Raw genomic sequence first — 21,308 nt, forward strand, 5'->3', positions numbered from 1 at the left:
TTCCTCCATCTGTAATGAAAGACATTTCAAAAGAAAAAAAAAAAAACTGACAAAGAGAAGAACAGATGTGGTAAAGGAGTCCTGGACAAACTTAAGTTCTGCCTCTAGTTGCCTTGAGATCAGCCTGCACATCTTGTCTTCCCCTGTTTAACAAAACTTCCCCCTACTTATGGGCTTTCCCAGGTGGCACCAGTGGTAAAGAATCCGTCTGCCAATGCAGGAGACGGGAGATGCAGGTTCAATCCCTCGGTTGGGAAGATCCCATGGAGTAGGAAATGGCAACCCACTCCAGTATTCTTGCCTGGGAAACCTCATGGATAGAGGAGCCTGGTAGGCTATAATCCATGAGGTTACAAATAATCAGACATGCTACCCTATTTATACCAGCTAGTTTGAGTTGGGTTGCCATCACTTACAACCAATAAACCCTGATTAAAATGCTAGCTCAGCATTTCTAAGAGGACTAAACCAACAATATACATGACACCATACCTGGCCCATCAGTTCAGTTCAGTCACTCAGTCGTGTCCAACTCTTTGTGACCCCACGGAAAGCAGCACGCCAGGCTTCGCTGTCCATCACCAATTCCCAGAGCTTACTCAAGCTCAAGTCCATCGAGTTGGTAATATCATCCAACCATCTCATTCTCTGTCATCCCTTTCTCCTTCCATCTTCAATCTTTCCCGGCATCTGGGTCTTTTCAAATGAGTCAGTTCTTTGCATCAGGTGGCCAAAGAATTGGAGTTTCAGCTTCAATATCAGTCTTTCCAGTGAATATTCAGGACTGATTTCCTTTAGGATGGACTGGTTGGATCTCCTTGCAGTCCAAAGGACTCTCAAGAGTCTTCTCCAACATCATAGTTCAAAAGCATCAATTCTTTGGTGCTCAGCTTTCTTTATAGTCCAACTCTCACATCCATACATGACTACTGGAAAAACCATAGCTTTGACTAGACAGACCTTTGTTGGCAAAGTAACATCTCTGCTTTTTAGTATGCTGTCTAGGTTGGTCATAGCTTTTCTTCCAAGAAGCAAGCATCTTTTAATTCCAAGAAGCAAGCATCTTTTAATTTCATGGCTGTAGTCACTATGTGCAGTGATTTTGGAGGCCAAAAATATAAAGTCTGCCACTGTTTCCACTGTTTCTCCATCTATTTGCCATGAAGCGATGGGACCGGATGCCATGATCCTAGTTTTCTGAATGTTGAGTTGTAAGCCAACTTTTTCACTCTCCTCTTTCACTTTCATCAAGAGGCTCTTTAGTTCTTCTTCACTTTCTGCCATAGGGTGATGTCATCTGCATATCTGAAGTTATTGAAGTTCTCCCAGGAATCTTGATTCCAGCTTGTGCTTCATCCAGCCCAGCATTTCTCATGATGTACTCTGCATTTAAGTTAAATAAGCAGGGTGACAATATACAGCCTTGACATACTCCTTTTCCTATTTGGAACCAGTCTGTTGTTCCATGTCTATTTCTAACTGTTGCTTCCTGACCTGCATACAGATTTCTCAGGAGGCAGGTCAGGTGGTCTGGTATTCCCATCTCTTGAAGAATTTTCCAGTTTGTTGTGATCCACACAGTCAAAGGCTTTAGCATAGTCAATAAAGCAGATGTTTTTCTGGAACTCTCTTGCTTTTTCGATGATCCAGCAGATATTGGCAATTTGATCTCTGGTTCCCCTGCCTTTTCTAAATCCAGCTTGAACATCTGGATGTTCACAGTTCACCTACTGTTGAAGCCTGACTAGGAGAATTTTGAGCATTATTTTGCTAGAGTGTGAGATAAGTGCAATTGTGCAGCAGTTTGAATATTCTTTGGCATTGCCTTTCTTTGGGATTGGAATGAAAACTGACCTTTTCCAGTCCTGTGGCCACTGCTGAGTTTTCCAAATTTGCTGGCATATGGAGTGCAGCACTTTAAAGCATCATCTTTTAGGATTTGAAATAGCTCAACTGGAATTCCATCACCTCCACTAGCTTTGTTTGTAGTGATGCTTCCTAAGGCCAACTTGACTTCAACATTCCAGGATGTCTGGCTCTAGGTGAGTGATCACACCATCATAGTTATCTGGGTCATGAAGATCTTTTCTGTATAGTTCTTCTGTGTATTCTTGCCACCTCTTCTTAATATCTTCTGCTTCTGTTAGGTCCATACCATTTCTGTCCTTTATTGAGCCCATCTTTGCATGAAGTGTTCCCTTGGTATCTCTAATTTTCTTGAAGAGATTTGTAGTCTTTCCCATTCTATTGTTTTCCTCTATTTCTTTGCACTGATCACTGAGGAAGGCTTTCTTATCTCTCCTTGCTACTCTTTGGAACTCTGCATTCAAATGGGTATATCTTTCCTTTTCTCCTCTGCCTTTAGCTTCTTTTCTTTTTTCAGCTATTTGTAAGGTCTCCTCTGACAACCATTTTGCCTTTTTGCATTTCTTTTTCTTGGGGATGGTCTTGATCCCTGCCTCCTGTACAATGTCACAAACCTCTGTCCATAGCTCTTCAGGCACACTGTCTGTCAGACCTAATCTCTTGAATCTATTTGTCACTTTCACTGTGTAATCATAAAGGATTTGATTTAGGTCATATCTGCATGGTCTAGAAACATCTATTTCTGCTTTATTGACTATGCCAAAGTCTTTGTGTAGATCACAATAAACTCTGGAAAATTCTTCAAGAGATGGGAATACCAGACCACCTGACCTGCCTCCTGAGAAATCTGTGTGCAGGTCAGGAAGCAACAGTTAGAAATAGACATGGAACAACAGACTGGTTCCAAATAGGAAAAGGAGTATGTCAAGGCTGTATATTGTCACCCTGTTTATTTAAGTTATATGCAGAGTACATCATGAGAAATGCTGGGCTGGATGAAGCACAAGCTGGAATCAAGATTGCTGGGAGAAATATCAATAACCTTAGATATGCAGATGACATCACCCTTATGGCAGAACGTGAAGAAGAACTAAAGAGCCTCTTGATGAATGTGAAAAAGGAGAGTGAAAAAATTGGCTTAAAGCTCAACATTCAGAAAACAAAGATCATGGCATCCAGTCCCATCACTTCAAGGCAAATAGATGGAGAAACAGTGGAAACAGTGGCAGACTTTATATTTTTGGCCTCCAAAATCACTGCACATAGTGATTGCAGCCATGAAATTTAAAAATGCTTACTCCTTGGAAGAAAAGTTATGACCAACCTAGACAGCATACTAAAAAGCAGAGACATTACTTTGCCAACAAAAGTCTATCTAGTTAAGGCTATGGTTTTTCCATTAGTCATGTATGGGTGTGAGAGTTGGACTATAAAGAAAGCTGAGTGCCAAATTGATTGGCACATTTGAATTGATGCTTTTGAACTATGATGTTGGAGAAGACTCTTGAGAGTCCCTTGGACTGCAAGGAGATCCAACCAGTCCATCCTAAAGGAAATCAGTCCTGAATATTCACTGGAAGGACTGATGTTGAAGTTGAAACTCCAGTCCTTTGGCCACCTGATGTGAAGAACTGACTCATTTGAAAAGACTCTGATGCTGCAAAAGATTGAAGGCCTAATGAGAAGGGGACGACAGAGGATGAGATGGTTGGATGGCATCACCAAGTCAATGGATATGAGTTTAGGTAAACCCCGGGAGTTGGTGATGGACAGGAAGTCCTGGCACGCTGCAGTTCATGGGGTCACAAAGAGTTGGACATGACTGAGTGACTGAACTGAACTGAACTGCATGGTCTAGTGATTTTCACTACTTTCTTCAATTTAAGTCTGAATTTTGCAGTAAGGAGTTCATGATCTGCGCCACAGTCAGCTCCCAGTCTTATTTTCTCTGACTCTATAGAGCTTCTCCATCTTTTGCTGCAAAGAATATAATCAATCTGATTTCAGTGTTGACCATCGGGTGATGTCCATGTGTAGAGTCTTCTCTTGTGTTGTTGGAAGAGGGTGTTTGCTATGACCAGTGTGTTCTCTTGGCAAAACTCTGTTAGCCTTTGCCCTGCATCATTTTGTACTCCAAGGCCAAATTTGCCTGTTACTCCAGGTATCTCTTGACTTCCTACTTTTGCATTCCAGTCCCCTAAAATGAAAAGGATCTCTTTTTTGGAGTGTTAGTTCTGGAAGGTCTTGTAGGTCTTCATAGAATCATTCAACTTCATGGGCTTTTACCTGGCCCGTGGCTGACACTAAAGATATCATTTTTACACTTACCATATTGGAAAACATATGAGCGCTTCCCTGGTGACTCAAATGGTAAAGAATTTGCCTGTAATGCAGAAGACCCGAGTTCCATCCCTAGGTCAGGAAGATCCCCTGGAGAAGAGAATGACAATCCACTCCAGTATTCTTGCCTGGGAAATCCCATGGACAGAGGAGCCTGGCAGGCTGCCTGTCAGTATCTGTACATGGTAGTGAAAATATATCCATTTCAAGAATCTGTGGAATATTTATAAAAATAGATCATGTTTTAGGTCACAAAGAAAACTAATTTCCCAATGTAGAAACTGTACTACAGAGCAATAAATGTTGAAATTAAAAACAAAAGTTTATTAAACAGCAATGAAAATAATCGTTGTAAAGAAAAAAATGTTGCCTGCCATTCCAGTTCTGCAAGGATCAAGCCATTAGCTGCTGCAGTTGCCCACCACTGACAGGGGACCTGAGGGGAATTCAGGAGCAAGAAAAACAGGAAGCATTCTATGCTTTGGATACTGGCCCCTAGATAGTTAAGATACACATCTAAAGAAAAATGTCTGCAACCCCCAGATTCTTGCATTTTCCCATATATAGAAAAGCACTAAAATCATTAACTTGAGATGGCTGTTCTTTGTGAACGGCAGTAATCTTTGATGTTCAACTATATTTGTGTGGTTTTTTTTTTTCCCCAGCAAAAAATTCATGTATTTCTTGGCTCCTCCCTTGCTTCCTGGCAACAATTTCTCAAAGCTCTCTGTCTCCTGGCCTAAAATCCCCAGTAAGACACTGAATAAACTCAGCTCACACATCTTACACTGTGGGTCTTTCTTAAAGTCCACATCATATACAGGTTACAAAACATTCCCCAAAATAATGATTGTTTTGGACCAAAGAATTTAGAAATTTAGCTAAAGATTATGTAGAAAATAAGGAAAGTAAGAGTCCCATTCAACTACAAACACAGGCTGAAGTGCTTTCATTATTACAGAAAACAATAAACTTTCCTTATTAAGTTGGGAGAAAAAGGAAATTAATTCCCAAGGAAAACACATAAAGGAAGTAATGATAACCAGATTATTGTGCCTGTGTGTTTTCTGTTCCCTCTTCCAGTAAATCAAACCCAGAGTGTGTGAGTGCTCCGTTGTGTCCGACTCTTTGTAACCCCATGGACTGTATAGCCTGCCAGGCTCCTGTCCATTGAATTCTCCAGGCAAGAATACTGGAGTGGGTTGCTATTTCCTCCTCCAGAGCATCTTCCCCATCCAGGGATCTAACCAGCATTCCGATTCTTTACCTGGTGAGCTACCTGGGAAGCCCAAATCAAACCCAGATTGCAAGGACATATTTTTACTGTCCAATTGTGATTAATGTGCCTGCCTCACAGTTTGATCTCAGTACTTAGAAGTACTTTCAGCTTTCCCAAAGTTAGACCTCTCCTTTCGGCCTCCGAAGTAGGCTACTTCTATTTTAGCATTTATTAAAGTAATATAATCACATAAGCCTTCCGCATCGCACCAGTACTTCAAACACATGTATTTGTTTACCACTTAGAATGTGTCAGTTGATTGACATTAATGTAATCCTTTACACCACTGTTATTTTGGATTTCTCTGTTTTTCACAAATCGAGGCTCAGAAAGGCTAAATGATCAAGGTCAAAAAGCGAATTCATCACAAAGTCTGGATTTGGTTGCACATCGACCTGCTTTCAAATGCAAGCTTTTTCTGCCAGAACAGGTTACTTTAAATTCAGGGGCAAGACTAGTTTGTCACCTCAGCTCGTAGCTTAACTCGTGGAACAGAATATCTAACAGGTTAGGCATTACTTGCGCCCTACTGTCTGTTAGGTTCCGTTTTGTGTACCATAGAGAGATACACCACTCCCAAGCCGGTGACCTAGGTGAGGAAAGAAATCAGAATTTAGGACACTGCGCGACACAGCCTTCACTTAACGCCCATCTCTATGGTTGGCATGTAACCACTCTATACTCTGGAGGACTCAGCGAACCCGGCCAATCAGTGAGCCAGTTTACAGTCACGTGGCAGAAAGTTTAACTTGCAATTGGTCAATAGTGGTAAGGCCCGCCCAACTACATCCGGTCTGCTTCTTTAAGTAGAAACCAGGCCAGTTTCCTTTCCTTTCAGCAGCTGAAGAGCTGGGCAGGTGAGATGGTTTTTGTTTTGTCCCGGGGCAGGTGTGTACCAGGTCTCGGGAGCCTGGGAATTGGGCAGAGGGCGGGCGGCCTGCGGTGATGACATCCCAAATAAAGCACGTGTTAGACTGCTGACGCGGGTGATGCGAACTGAAGTCTGAGTCGGGCTGCCTCGGCGGCGGGGAAGAGACGGGCCTGAGGGCGCATCGCACTCCTCACCCACAGCTTTTGTTCTTGCAGATGGCTCGGAGAAGGACGTCGGATGTCATTGTCCTCCCAGCTTTTCAGTCTTCCCCCGAAGCCCCTCAATAAAATGGTTTGATTCCGGTGCTGGTGTCCGATGTTGTTTGTCGCGACGCGCTGCCTTTGAGCTCCCGCCGCGCCTGCGTGTGGCGCCGGGGGTCAGGCTGCAGCGCCAGAGCACGTGCTCGCGCATAACTGGGGTCGTCTGCCCCAGCGGCGGCGGCCCTTTTAACCGCGAGCGACACGGCCGCCCTGGGCTGCCGGGGCCGGGGGGGTACGGGGGTCTGGGGAAGACGTCGGGGGTCCTGTAGTCTCTTGTGCCTTCCCTGAGTCCGAGTGTCCCTTTCATGGGGATCTGTGAGATGCGCAGGTTCATTTCACCGCCGTGTGGATGGCCATCTGCAGGGAGAGGAGATGAGATATAGGCTGTGGCCTTGAACAATTCAAGGGCCGTGGTGTACTTCACTGGAACTGCTTCCCGGTCTTGGACTTCATGAGCTTATTAACTTTTCGATAAGGGGTATTTGCGGACTACCTTAAAATAGGCTTACCTGGTGGCTCAGACGGTAAAGCGTCTGTCTGCAATGCAGAAAATCCAGGTTTGATCCCTGGGTTGGGAAGATCCCCCGGAGAAGGAAACGGCAGCCCACTCCAGTACTCTTGCCTGGAAAATCCAAAAGAGCCTGGTAGGCCAAGGTCGCAAAGAGTCGGACCCGACTGAGCGACTTCACTTTCTTTGACTTAATAGGGTATGCCTCAGACAGTGAACAGCTCACAGTACCAATGGTTTTTGTCACAGGGCACAACATAGGCACCTACTTGCAGGTGTAATCCACATTCTGGGTGTTTTAAAAACGTGCACAAAGGGAGAGTTGAGTTTTATCATCCACTGGATGGACATGAGTTTTGAGCAAGCTCTGAGAGTTGGTGATGGACAGGAAAGCCTGGCATGCTGCAGTCCTCAGGTGGCAAAGAGACGACTGAGCGACTGAAGTTGTGTTTGGGGCAAAATAAGGGCTGCAGCCCAGGAAACATAGCTCTGAGAACCGCTCCAAAGAAGCAAGTCAGTACAAAAGAGATTTTGGTGAGGGAATGCATGCAATTGAGCACGTATTTCTCTTGTTTCCTGCTAGTCTCGTAAAGCTTTTGCTAGTCACAGGGGCAGTTGTCACCATGAGGTTTTCAGTGTCATCTGAAGACCTGTCTACCAGTCCCTGCCTGGAGCACAGAGTACTTTATTACTGGTCTCCACTTGTAGGGGGTGGGTGTTGAAGGTCACCAGCTGCAGCAACACAGGATTTAATCCTTGGAGAGGTACATGGCAAGTGCCAATTTGTAGTTAAAACATAGATGACAACAGTCTCTGAGGCTTAGCATTGGTTCCAAGGACAAAGCGGCAGGTGTTGAAAGGCAAGTACTCACAAATGCCATGTCTTAACTGCTTTGTTGCTTAATAATGGAGGTGGCTCCAAGTCAGAGTTAGTAAGCAGTTGGTGTGAACTCAGCCTAGGAGGGCTTTGCACGTGGTGCTAGTGAAGAGTCCACCTGCCAGTGAAGGAGCTCTAAGATGCAGGTTCAATCCCTGGATCAGCAAGATCCCCTGGAGGAAGAAGGCATGGCAACCCACTCCAGTATTCCACCCTGGAGAATTCCATGGACAGAAAAAGGAGCCTGGCAGGCTGCAGTCCATAGGGTTGCAGAGTTGGACACGACCAAAGGATATACCCCATACCAAGGTGTGGTCTATGTTGGATCCTCAACAGAACAAGTCCTGTGATCACTCAAGAAACGGAAGCTGCCATTGGCAGCTGATGGCTCAGATTCTGTGCCACAGTTTATTCTGTCTGTTACCTAAACAGGATTAAGTAGAAATAACTTGGATGCTTATCTAGTATTTGACATGAGATATTTATTTGTGAAACAATGCAAGCGATTGTAAATCCCCCACATACTATTTGATTAAGTGCAATAAGGTACAGTCATGTGTAATCTCTTTACACAATAGTGCATCTAGTCCTTTGCCTTAAATTATTGCACAAAAATTATAAGACCAGTGAAGAAGACATGCGGACTGACAGGCAAATTGGCCTACACGATGAGAACAGTACACCAACTGGAATGGTCCAATAATTTAAGTCAAATGTTTTAATGGTGCAATTAAAGTAATCAAAACAGGGTTCAAATATATTCTTTCAATATATTAATTTCTTTAAAGTCATGTTCAGGCAAGGTGCTGCTGCTGTTTAAAAAAACACTATTAGTTTTGTCCACAGATGTAGTTGTCAAAAGTCACCCAAGGTAAGTCTGATGTTGAATGCAGCTTTAAACAATTAAAAATTTGTATTTTGAGTGTACTTCTCAAAGCAAATTATACAGTTGAGAGAGCCCTAAAACTTGTAAACTAAACATTCTGACACAAGTGCACAAAATAAAGTTGGCAACGTTAAATGTCACGTTAATTTTGAGATCTGTAGTGTTTGATGTTGAGCGAACTTTTGGTCTTGACTCAAGATGATAAGAGAGCAGTCCTGTTTTGGCCATCAGAAAAGGAAACTGCCCACAAAACATCCCTAGCCAATTAGGTTAACAAGGCATTTAAGATGCCTATTTAAAGCTTCCCAGAGCACAGAGGAAGTGCCAGGTGGATGGAGGCGGCTCTGGCTTCCTGGCCCCACCCCAATCCAGTCTTGTGCGGTGTTTGACATTTTCACATATGCTTGGGTCTCAGGAAAACAGGATCAGTTAGAAACCAGGTGATTGTACCTTGTTGATAGAAGGCATGGGATGGTTTGATCTCATGGCTTTGCCTAATGTACACATAAATCCCACCATTCTCGCCCCAGCTGATAGTGTGTTAAGAGTTGTATGTTCTATGGCTACTTGCTTCCAAAACACACAATTTAATAAGAGTAAGTTGCTACGCACATCTCTTTATCACCAAAGACATAGTTGACAAAATTCTACTCCCCACCCTCCACACATGGAACCACATTGATGTTCTCTGGGGCTGCCTCACACAACTGGAGAAGTGAGAAAATGTTCTACTGCACTGGCTGCCTGAGCAAGAACCTTGGAGGCATCGAGGAGGCAAAGGGAAGCCTTCCAGCTGTGCAGCTTCGCTCTTAATGTGCTCTTTTGCTACAACAAAACCTGGTAGACTTAGAAAAGCCAGGATGGGAGTCACCAGTAATCTCTGGATCCACTGGGATGACCTTCCAGTTTTCCTTTGCTGAGGTAAAGCTTTGCAGCAGGCAGTCTGGACCCCAGTCTCGACGCCTCAGGGTGGGACTGGCACCAGCAGGCAGAGGGCCGAGCGTTGGCCCAAGGAAAGGCCCGTGCTACAGCCCAGATGGCAGCCGAGAACCCCACACTGAGCCTATCTCCTAGTGCTGGGAACACCAGGACTACACCCATCACAGCTGATCAGCGGCCTCCACAGGCGGCTCTTTCAGGAGGTTGGAAGTGGAGCGAGGATCCATGGCCGAGTGCATGATGGGGATATAAACATCATCCATGTTTGGCATGACAAAAACTTTCTGCAGAAAGAAGGGAGAGACATGGAACAAGGCTCTGTTCTCTGGGAGTTGCCCTACTGTGTTCTGATAAGAATTTTAGGCTTTAGACAAGTTTTCAAAATACATATGAAACAACTCTTCTTACACATTCCACAGTCATTCCAAATATCATTCCTCTATGATATTCAGAAAGTCTTGAGGAATCAACACCAGTGCGTGAACATGAGAACCCAATAGACTGTGAGGCAGAAGCAACTTTTGAGTTCATGTACATATAATAAAATTACTCGAGTTGATAAATAACATTAAGAAAATTGGCATAAGCTGCTCACAGGATTCCAAACTACTATATCCAGAACACATGTTCTAAGAAAATTTTATCCTAGCACTTAAAATCCTAGCAACAAAAAAGTAAGTTGATTTTTTTCCCCCAAACCAGAACCAGTTAAAGCTGCTTAGAAAAGAAATCCTACTATCATGAACACCCAAAGGATAATCAGTGATTGACAGTAATGGTGCTTTGCCTATTTATAAACTAATCTCATGTAAGTGAATTTTGGCAATGTATTCAATTTCAGCAATGCTTTCGTCCAAAAGCAAAAACAAAAACATGTGGCCTTGGGAGAATGCAGTTACCCTTCAACTTCCCAACTTGCCTCGAAAATACCATGCACCAAAGTCTGCCCCCTAAAAGGGGTGACCCTTCTACCCCAACACTCTTAAAAGAGATGACCCACCCAAATTCCTCACGTAGGAAAAAGGAAAAGAACTAAAGGCATGAGGTTGTTTTTCCCCTAACTAGGTTCAAAGTGCTTTTTCTTTTGGAGATAAAGCTTTCCATAAATTGGTTGTTATATTACAGATATAGCTTTTAAAATACTATAGTTTTTAAATAATAAAAAGTATAATTTTAAAGGCAATGACTGAAAAGCTACTACTGCAAACGTAATATGCGTCTTCTTCAGAAGGTGAAATTCTTCATAAAATAGTCTGTTAATCCATAAAACCTTAAAAGTCAACTATGCCTCAAAAACCTGATAAAAATTTAATAGAAATAGCTCATTGCAAGGCCTCAGCTACACTGCTATTTCCTGTGGTGGAAGAATGCAGAGACAGGCTTGGAGAATGCACTCTGGTTGAGTCAACTCCAGGACTACCCTAGAAGATTCACAGGGTAGGGACAGGCCTGATTCATCTTTGGACTCCCAAAGCAGGTGGTAGCTGCACATAGAATGTTTGTAGAAAGGTAAGATGGATACCACAGAAGCGCAGGAATGACTTCCCTGACCACGGCCCAGGTGCTACTCACTGGCCAATTCCAGGCCCCACCTAGGGAAAAAGTCCAAAGATGGCCCCAGCAGATGGATGACTTAACCCTTGCCAGGCCTACTGGGACATGACGGTCATTTTGCTCTTTGACCCCAATGTTTTGAGTTTCCTCTGAAGACTATGTAACAGGGTGTGGATGAGTAATAGGGTTTCTAAAACTAAACCTGAAATTTCATGCCTGTTTGATCACATGTGTACTTTCCCCAGATGAGGGTCCATAGCTTTCATCAGATTTTCCAAGAAGGATCCTGACCCATGTGCAGTTCAGAACCTCTGTTCTGCCCAGAGTTTTTAGACTCAGCATGAAATACTAGATGACACTGCAGGTATACCTGAAACTCTTGTTCCAGTTTCTTCTCTATCCAGTCTGTCACATGAACTAAAGTCACTTCTCTCTCTCCAAGTTTTGGCCGAGCTTTCAGCTCGATATATGGTGGCTTCCGGAAACCATACCTTTTAAAAGAAGACAATAACCACATTTAGAAGCAAAGAAAAGAAGCGGATGGTACCCAGAGTAAACATTCTTCATTTACACAAAGGCTTTATCAGTACTTGAAAATGTTTTCTTCTTCTGAAAATCCCTTCTAAGAAAAAACACTTCACTGCAGCAGGGGTGAATTGTGAACTCCCTGTGTCCCTGGACCCAGGGTTGTGATGACTGGGGAACAGTTCTGACAAACCAAGACAGCCAGGAAACACCACTGGAAATGTCGATGACCTGGGCATTGTTTCTGGTTTTCGTTTTTCCTAAAATGGTGAGGTTATTTTTTGTTTCTATTTTTATAAGAGTACGATACATCTGTTACAAAACCCCAAATATAAAAGCGTATAAAGCAGGAAATAACACTGTCTCTCTCTGGATCTCATAACCAAGATAGTACCACTGAGAGAAACACGATCAATTTCCCCCACACTCCTAATACGCATACACGAACAGAGAACCTTCTGTAACCTGCTTTTTCACTCCACACTCCACACTATGATTATTACGGCTTCTCGGTGGAGCCAGCTGGCACTCAGAACTGTTGGTAAGGTATCCAGTCAAGAGACTGTGTGCTCTCAAACTAAAAACTTCTCTCCATTATGGACCAACGTTTTAAAACATCCAGGTACACCTTGGAGATATGTGGGCTCAGTTCTAGACTGCCGCACTAAAGCTAACATTGCAATAGAGAGTCATGTGAATTTTTGGTTTCCCAGTGCATATAAAAGTTATATTTACACTATGTTGTACTCTATTAGGTGTGCAAAACAATGTATATACCTCAATCAAAAAATACTCCATTGCTTAAAAAAAAAATGCTATTATCTGACAACACAGGGTTGCCACAAACTTCTAATCTGTAAAAAATGCAGTATGGGCAAGTGCAAGAAAGCAAAGCATAGTCAGACAAGGTCTGCCCATACAATAAAAATGGCAAGTTGCTATAAATATTCTAAACACTCTGAATATGTATAGTTATCTTTGTGGATTAATAAGAATAGTTCAGCACTCAAGCATGCACTGGGTAGCACTAGGCTGTGCGTGCTAAGTCACTTCAGTCATGTCCAATTTTTTGCGACCCCATGGACTATCGCCCACCAGGCTCCTGTGTCCATGGGGTTTTCCAGGCAAGAATACTGGAGTGGGTTGCCATTTCCTCCTCCAGGGAATCTTCCTGACCCAGGGTTCGAACCGGCATCTTTTAAGTCTCCTGCATTGCAGGCAGATTCTTTACTGCTGAGCTACTAGGCTAGAGGCCTCTAATTTTAATTACCATTGAGCAGGGGTGTTTGTAACTCCTAAGTCAAAGCTTGGGAGTAAAAAGAAGATATGTATTAACTCTTACTATTTAAAAAAAAATTTAAAAAAATTTTTTTAAATTTTATTAAGCTGCACAGTAAGGTATTATCTGGTTATTTTTGAATGGTAAAGTTATCAGTTCTTATTTTTTGTTGTTGTTGTTTTCATGTTCTTCCAGTGAAAATATTACTTTTTAAAAAGAAAATCCTAAATAGTATTTTTAAATTTTTACTAGGAAAACACCAATGTCATCATTAAATGATCAGCCCATTAAACAACCCTTTTGTAATCATTTTTACAAATCCTTCTGAACACCAAGGATGTGCAGCAACATGCTGGTTTCACAGAGGTACCTTTTTCACAGGGGCTGCCCTGGTGGCTCAGGGGTAAAGAATCCACCTGCCAATGCAGGAGACTCAGGTTCAATCCCCGGGTTGGGAAGATCCCCTGGAGAAGGCAAACAGCAATCCACTCCAGTATTCTTGCCTGGGAAATCCCATGGACAGAGGATCCTGGCAGGCTGCAGTCCATGGGCTCGCAAAAGAGTCAGACATGACTTAACGACTAAACAACAACAATCTTTTTCATATGAGTGTAGCTTATGGTACAATGAGGTCTTTTATGTAATCGCTATATACCCTTATGCACATTCATAGGTCTTACTTGCCAACTTAAAATTGAGATTTAGAAATAGTTGTTTTCTTCTGCTGGGATCATGAATAATTTTTTTCAGTGATTCTCGGTCCTGGCTTAGTCTCCCAACCCCGGAATCATGGGGGCTGGGCTTGGCACAGCTTTAACAAGTCCCCAGGTGACTGCGACATGCAGGTAGGGTTAAAACCCACTGGTTCATTCAAATGACAACTCTTTGGGACACCCTTCTCAGTAGCTCAGCTGGGAGAGAATCCACCTACAATGCAGGAGACCATGGTTCGATTTCTGGGTCAGGAAGATCTGCTGGAGAAGGGATAGGCTACCCACTCCAGTATTCTTGGGCTTCCCTGGTGGCTAAGCTGGTAAAGAATCCACCCGCAATGCAGGAGACCTGTGTTTGATCCCTGGGTTGGGAAGTTCCCCAGGAGAAAAGAAAGGCTACCCACTCCAGTATTCTGGCCTGGAGAATTCCAGGGTCACAAAGAGTCGGACACGACTGAGGAACTTTCACAATCTACCAGTTACCAAGCACACATTCTGCCTCCTCAATGTGCAGGTCTGACCTGGGGAAGTCTTCCCTCACTGCCCAGGACTCTGCTGGATGTGTGATCCCCATCTGTAAAGTGGGGCATAATGGTAGCCCTGTCTCCACAGGACGCTGTGAGGACTGACCCAGTGAAGCAGTTATACCCCAGGCCAGGCAGAGAATAAGGGTTCTACAAATCGCAGCTCTTCTTCCTGGTGGAAAGGGTTGACTTGAGAAAGGAGGAAGACCTAGAAACAGCTCATCTCACAAACTTCACCTGTTGACTTTAACTCTTCCTAAGTGTGAAGATGAGTATTTTTTTGTTTGTTTTAATTTTTGGTTGCACCATGAAGCATATGGGCTCTCAATTCTTCAACCAGTGACTGAATCCATGCCCCCTGTAGTGGAAGCCCAGAGTCTTAACTACTGGACCACCAGGGACATTTCGAAGAGGAATCTTTCTCACCATTTTAAAAAAATCTGAATTATTACTTCACAGCATAATACCACATATGCAGGCTTAGTTGCTCAGTCATGTCTGACTCTTTGCGACCCCATGGACGGTAGCCCTCCAGGCTCCTCTGTCCGTGGAATTCTCCAGGCAAGAATACTGGAGTGGGTTACCATTTCCTCCTCCAGGGGATGTTCCCAACCCAGGGATCGAACACCAGTCTCCTGTGTCTCCTACAGTGGCAGGCAGATCCTTTACCACTGTACCACCTGGGAAGCCCTGAAGGTATATCTTTATATGTGAATTAACCACTCACAGAAGAAAAGCAGAATCAGATTTACAACTAACTTTAAGGTTCCAAGAAAAATGTTTGAAAGTGCTTCTTCCCAGGAAGAAGGTACTTTCCATAATGTCACAGGTCAGCAGACTATTATTTTTATGATCATGCTCAAGGGGAAATCACTGGCTGACCCCAAGCGGCCTTCTACATACGAACCATATTCGATCAGTCGCAGGAGGTGGAATGTTGACTGCCAAGGTTCCTCTACATTCTTGTACTTCTACAGTTAGCAGCAGGGGTGTATTGGAGACTTCTTCAATCTTCTTTTTAATGAATTCTGTTTCTGTTGCTTTTTGGAAATATTTTGACTTGGTAATTTTATCAACAAACCTCATGATCTTGCTTGTTCTATGACCTCCAACATACCTTTAAGTGAGAGAGACAGGTAAGCGTTAGTGTCGGCTTTGTTCCTTCATAAACAGAAACTTGGTGGCTCTGTGTGCACTTGATTTGAGACCAGAGTTTCTCAACAGCAGCGCCACTGACACTGTGGCCTGGGAGATTCTTTGCTGTGGATGCCCCTCTGTATGAGATGTTTAGCAGTATCCCAGGCCTGGGCTGCCTTGATGTCAACAGCACATCTCCCAGCAGTTAAGACAATAAAGTGTCTTTGGACATCGCTAAATGTCCCCTAGGGGGAACAAAAGAACCCCTAGGTGAGAACTACTACTTCAGATAAGGTGTAGACATCAGATGGAGCCTAGTCTTGATGATGGAGAGTCAGGCCAAGTTCCCACAGTGCAGGCAGGGAATGCATCTCACCTGCTCTCCTTAATAACCTTCAAATACGGAATACAAATCTTGTGCCCTCTTAGAAAAAAATCTCACCGTCTCTATATCGCATATAAGACAACAGGGCCACAAAACACAGTAAAACATCTGCCTTTCGGATAGTGTCACACTAACTTTGAGCAGCAATTACTTGTCAAAGAGTTTTAGGAGCATCTAAAGAGAACAGCTACATCAAGATCATGTGCCTGCAGGCCAAGAAAGTAAGCTTCTGTATCCGGCCACATCTACCTATGACTGCCCTAAGAAGAGAGGATATTTGTTTCTTAAAATCCTCCGCAGATCTAAAGGTCAGGAATAGTATATGTTTGTGTGTAGGGAAAAGCCGTTACTCTAAAGAAGGTCAGGTGGGGAATTTAAATAGTGCACACAAACTCTAGTGCCAACTCCTCAAACGTCTAGATTCTTTTTGTCTTCTGTAGGATTTCAAAAGTGAACAGGCTGATGTTTTCTTACAAATGCTTCTGAATCACTTGGTTTCTTTATCATTTCAGTTTCTTTGCTCACTGTAAATAATTAAAAGATCCTTACAGAGAAGCAGCCTAAGCACCACAGTCCAAGTAACAGGCAAAAGAGGCCCCCAAAATGAAGTTCATGATCCAAAAGGTCATCTAAGTGATCCACGTTTTCAAAATTCACCAAAGAAATCACTAGAATGTTTCAACTTTGTAGGCACTATTAACAGATGATCACTGGAGGCACGTGACCCGTAAGAAGGGAGGTAATGCTCCCCACCGACACCAGGGGGAGCTGTTGTGCAATTTATGGTCCTTGAGTTAACCATCCCTTCCATTCTCTTATTTACTCCAATGGCCTGAGAAAACCATTTTGGTCTAGACTCTCTTAATAAGGGAAAACTATTTGGGTGTTTTTGATTTGGGGTCTGGAATTTTAAGCCACTGGCTTTGAATTATTAATGCAAAAACCATTCACTCAAAGTGAAGGAGGAAGTAAGATCAGAGAGGGAAAAGGCGATGCAAAGCTCACGCCCAACTTGCGGCCCTGAGCCCGCGGGAGACCCCAGAAACTGGATCCACTCACCCCTCAGCCCCCGGGAGGAGAGGTTTGTCTCCGGCGCTGGGCTCTGGTGCGTCGTCTTCGTCGGAGGAGCCAGCACTGGAGGACTCCTCGTCGCTGTCGGCCAGACAGAAGGCCCTGGGCCTGCAACTGATCAAGGCAGAGTCACCAGGCTGCCCGCCCAGCGCAGGCTCTGCTTAGGAAGAGCACACGCTCCACCGCCACCATGGCTATGGTGGCAGCACTCCCCGCCCCCCGTCACCCGGACAGAAGAGGCCTAATCCCAGAATCCCCGGATGGGCCTGGTCCCCTGGGAGACCCTCCAGCGCCCAGTCCCGGGCAGAACCCTAGAGGGCTTGCGCCGGGAGAGTTGGATTCTGCGCATGCGTCAGAAAGACAGGCGGTCAGAGTGTGATGCGGTCCACACAAAATGCAGTGATCTCGTCCACACAAAATGCAGTGATCTCGTCAACAGTGCAGCGCAGCCAATGGGAGGTGAGTGGAAAGAATGAAGATTGCATGGGTGATGGGACAACTCATGTTGGTGACATGACCACCTCATGGATGACGAGGATGTTCAGGCAAGTCCTCTGACACGGGCTGAGTTCAAAAAATTTGTGCTTTCTGGCTTAGTCATCTCCAAGTTAGTTTTGGCTCAAGACTGCTTCCTTGTGAAATTACATACCCCCACTCCTGCCCCAGCTCCTGAAGGTCACAGAAAAAGCCAACGACCAGAGGTACAAATCTCAAGGGATTCCAGGGGGCAACTGACATGGAAAGCCAGGAACCTTTCAGGAGAAGTACTAGTTTAAAACTTTTTTAAATGAAGTAATAAAAAGCTTCACCAGAGAGCAATGTTCCTCATGAATTTTTCCAGGGTGGGTTCTCAGTTTCCAGAGGCCTGGAGGGTCTGGATCACCAGCAGTGGCGAGTCATCAAGGTTCCCCACTGAGGGCACTGGGGGTTCCCGGCTGAGCTCTGGGCCCACAAAAGGCAGCTTCCTCCCTGAAGGGAGGCTTTACTTCAGAGAGGCAGAGAGGCAGAAGGCAGGGTCCATCTCAGGCTCAGAGACTTGATGGGGACAAAATGAACAAGGGACAGAATTGTCTCTGAACATTGTTACGCTATCAATGGTCACTAAGCAGAGGGTCGGTCTTGTAATTTTGAGAAGGACAAAATCACCAAGGCAGGGGAAGGCATCCCAGCTTAGGTCCCACCTCCTGCACTCGAAACCCTCTGGGGTCTTCCTCAGATGCTGTCCTTGGCCACCAGAAGCCCACAGGGGTAGTCATCTCTTGGCCAACAAGGGCCAAGGGCACCCAGGGGCAGAGCACACCTGCCAGTGTGGCCTTGAAGGTCCAGCTGAGGTCCCAGCATGGGGAGGAGGGCACTGAAATCTCCGCCCTGAAACAGGAGCCCGGCTGTAAGAGGACCTCCCTGGCAGGACACCCGGATCCTCCTCAACCCTGCTCTGAAACATTAGAGCCCGCACTCTAGCCAACGGGCTTGAGTGTGACGTTAAGAAACTCCCTCTGCAGACATAAAGGCCTCTTGTCCCCAGCCTCGGGGACAGCACCTGACTCCTCCTCCTTCCTTCAGAGGCCGGTCAGTCCAGGAAATGCTCATGTGTGTCCGCTGGTCACAAAACCATCTCAGCCCTTTCAAGAGTTGGGCGGCCCTCACAGAGCTCTTCTTTTATATAAAAGGCAAAATATGATTCCTAAGAAAACTTGCACTGGGGTTTGGGATGAAGAAAGTCAGGGAAGTAAATCCCCAAAGATAATACGACCTTTCTCAGAAACCTATCTTACTTCTCAGGAACATGACGGCACCCCCTGGTTCAGACCGCGTGCTGCCAGGTACGGAATCTACACAGCACCACAGGCTGCCTCGGTGTCCTGGACCGCAGTGAAGCCTGCAGGGCCACTGGCCCCTCCTGTCCCCACTGGTGTTTGTCATCTGGCAGCCTCCTGAGCTGAGGCAGAAGATGCCAAAGGCTGAGCACTGCAGTGAGCTCTCGGGTTCCTGAATTAACCCTCCGCAGGATAGAGAACGGGACAAATTTTGTGGCTTAAAGTTAATAATTTAGACAATGCCTTATCAGTTAAAATAGATCAGATGACATGAAATTCTGATTGTGGCTAAATGGTATCTCTTCTCTCTGCCCAGGGAGCTGTATTATGCAGCACCAACACTAATTATAAGTGGGGCTAAATGTTTGGCTGATTCAAGTTTATAACTGAAAATGCATTTTGTGATCTCAGACTTATGACAAATTTCAGAGAAAGACACCCTGCACATTCTTATATATAAGGCGTGCTAGTACATGATAAGCCTATTTTTTAAAACACACCTTGGAATTCCAGATAAGAGTCCTATCCTTTCTAACAGTCACCTTAAAGGGCTGATTCCAGTTTCGCTGCCTCTGCTAAAATTCTTTTTGGAAATGTGCTTGGAGTCAGACACGTAGGAAAAGCGAATTATTTTATCACTGATACTCTGTCTTAAACCAAACATTTCTTAGCCTCATAACCACTGGCACCTCTGAGTGATGCCCGGCAATTAGTCAAATATCTAATTCATCTAGAAAAAGTAGGATGATTTGTTGTCACTCAGAGTACTTAAAAGGTCACAGACACCAGAGGCAGCTCTACAAAGGAGCTCCAAAGAAAGCTCCAAGTGAAGGTGCACAATTAAACAGCCCAGTGAGGCGACTGCTTGGAGGGAGCCACGCTCTTGACAGTGTTCGTTTTCTTTAACAGAAATTAGGCCCATACATCTGCTACAGATACGTGTGCATGTACACCCACAGTTAGACTGAGTCACAGCGTGGATGACAAGGATGGGGTTCCCAGGACATCAGGGCCTCGGAGCGGATGGTGGACTTGGATACACTGAGTAGCCTAATTTGGAGGTCGGGGGCCCCCTACGGGACTTGCACACCAGCCCAGGCTGCCGTGATAGAGGACGGACAGGCTGTGTGCCTTACAGGAAACACTGGCCCCAATGTTCATTTAAAGAGCAGCCAACATGCAGAACATTCCTGCTTCCTGACTCATTTCATTTAGGTCCCCTTCAGGCAATTCCTAAAGTTCCAACCGCCCAGCTCACCACCTGAATTCCATTTTGGGCATCTTATGGCCCAAAGTTACCGTAACTACCGTACACAACCAGAAGACTATTGGGGAAATGAAAAGACTAAAGGAAAAATGTATGCAAGCACAAAGTGAACCCACATTTCAAAGGGACAGGCCTTCACTAGAGTGGAGCAACACAGACTTCTCACCACCAGCCTTGGGGTGATGATGTGAGGACAGGAACAGACTTTCTGTGATAAATAGGACTTCCAGAGAGCTGAGCAGCATCTCCTCGGGGACTTCTCAGGGCACAGTCATTTGCATGCTTGAAGGGGGTCGGACAAAAGCAGTGAGACCAAGCAGAGGCCCTGCCAGAGCAGGACAACAGGGGACAAGCCCCCAGCTGGAAGTGAGCCTTGGACTGGCGGCCACGAGATAAAGGGAGGACCTCGGAGAAAGGCTGCTGCTGGCCCACTCGTCACACTCGCGGCTCTAGGGGGGGCTTCCTGAAGGAAACTAAGGATCATGTACCAGCCACAGGTGCAGGGACTCTGCCTCTCCTCTGGTACTCAGCCTCAGGGCAATTCCTCAGCTCGTGACTGAGAAGTGATGCGATCACTTCTGGGATTAGGCTCTTAGCTACGGAGGGGCTTTTCAGAGGCTCTCGAAGCTCCCAGATATTATGAGCCAAGTGGTGCGTGTGGGGGCATTTTTCTGGGGCAAGGATCCAGAACTCTCAGATTCCCACTTGGGTCCTTTTTGCAAAAAAAAAAAAGGGGGGGGGGTTCATTTTTCCAGGCCTTTTTCTCCCAAGGTCAAGTGCTTTGGAATTATATTTTTCTTTGCTTTTAAAATTAAATGACAGCCAATTACACATCAACATAAAATTTAACACCCTCACAGGAAGGCAAAACATACCAGACTCCACCGGGGAAAAAATGGTACTTTAGATATATATTAAACATTAAATATAATGTCATTATATTCTTAAAGCAGAGGATATTTTTCATGAAGTCTAGAGAAGCACTGCCTGCTCAGAAACATGTCCATCCTCTGATCAGCAGAGTCTTATGAACTTGAAATTGCTGCAGGAGAGCCGCATGAATAACAGTGAACATGGGACGCCTCAGGGGCAAGGATCTCAGTGACCTGTCCATGATGGGGCCCCATCTGCCCACAAGACCCCCTTCTTTCTAGTGGAGCCCCAGCAGCTTTGGGCAGCAGGGGGCTGTTTCCAGAAAGGGCTCCTTGCA

General features: G+C 44.9%; 1 protein-coding gene, 1 long non-coding RNA gene and 2 other non-coding genes across 4 annotated transcripts in view; 3 read left to right on the plus strand and 1 right to left on the minus strand.

Moving 5' to 3' along the window:
- Positions 1-4,620: 4,620 nt before the first annotated feature.
- LOC133057636 (uncharacterized) lies at positions 4,621-6,660 on the plus strand. Its single transcript, XR_009693062.1, has 2 exons — positions 4,621-6,342; positions 6,572-6,660. It is a non-coding gene; the product is annotated as an uncharacterized LOC133057636 (long non-coding RNA).
- Positions 6,425-6,494, plus strand: LOC133058160 (small nucleolar RNA SNORD104). Its single transcript, XR_009693268.1, has one exon. It is a non-coding gene; the product is annotated as a small nucleolar RNA SNORD104 (small nucleolar RNA).
- A 28-nt stretch (positions 6,661-6,688) lies between the features above and the next one.
- On the plus strand, positions 6,689-6,821 carry LOC133058195 (small nucleolar RNA SNORA76). Its single transcript, XR_009693300.1, has one exon. It is a non-coding gene; the product is annotated as a small nucleolar RNA SNORA76 (small nucleolar RNA).
- A 1,637-nt stretch (positions 6,822-8,458) lies between these two features.
- Positions 8,459-21,308, minus strand: part of TEX2 (testis expressed 2) — a 108,406-nt gene continuing 95,556 nt past the window's right edge. Inside the window, exons 9-12 of the mRNA XM_061144389.1 lie at positions 17,003-17,128; positions 15,329-15,538; positions 11,751-11,871; positions 8,459-10,110 (exon numbers count right to left, since the gene is read on the minus strand). Coding sequence (XP_061000372.1) covers positions 9,988-10,110; positions 11,751-11,871; positions 15,329-15,538; positions 17,003-17,128 — 580 coding nt within the window. The 3' untranslated portion in view covers positions 8,459-9,987. The remainder of the gene's footprint in view (positions 10,111-11,750; positions 11,872-15,328; positions 15,539-17,002; positions 17,129-21,308) is intronic.

Source organism: Dama dama, chromosome 5, assembly GCF_033118175.1.
Source record: "Dama dama isolate Ldn47 chromosome 5, ASM3311817v1, whole genome shotgun sequence".
Classification (NCBI taxonomy): Eukaryota; Metazoa; Chordata; class Mammalia; order Artiodactyla; family Cervidae; genus Dama; species Dama dama.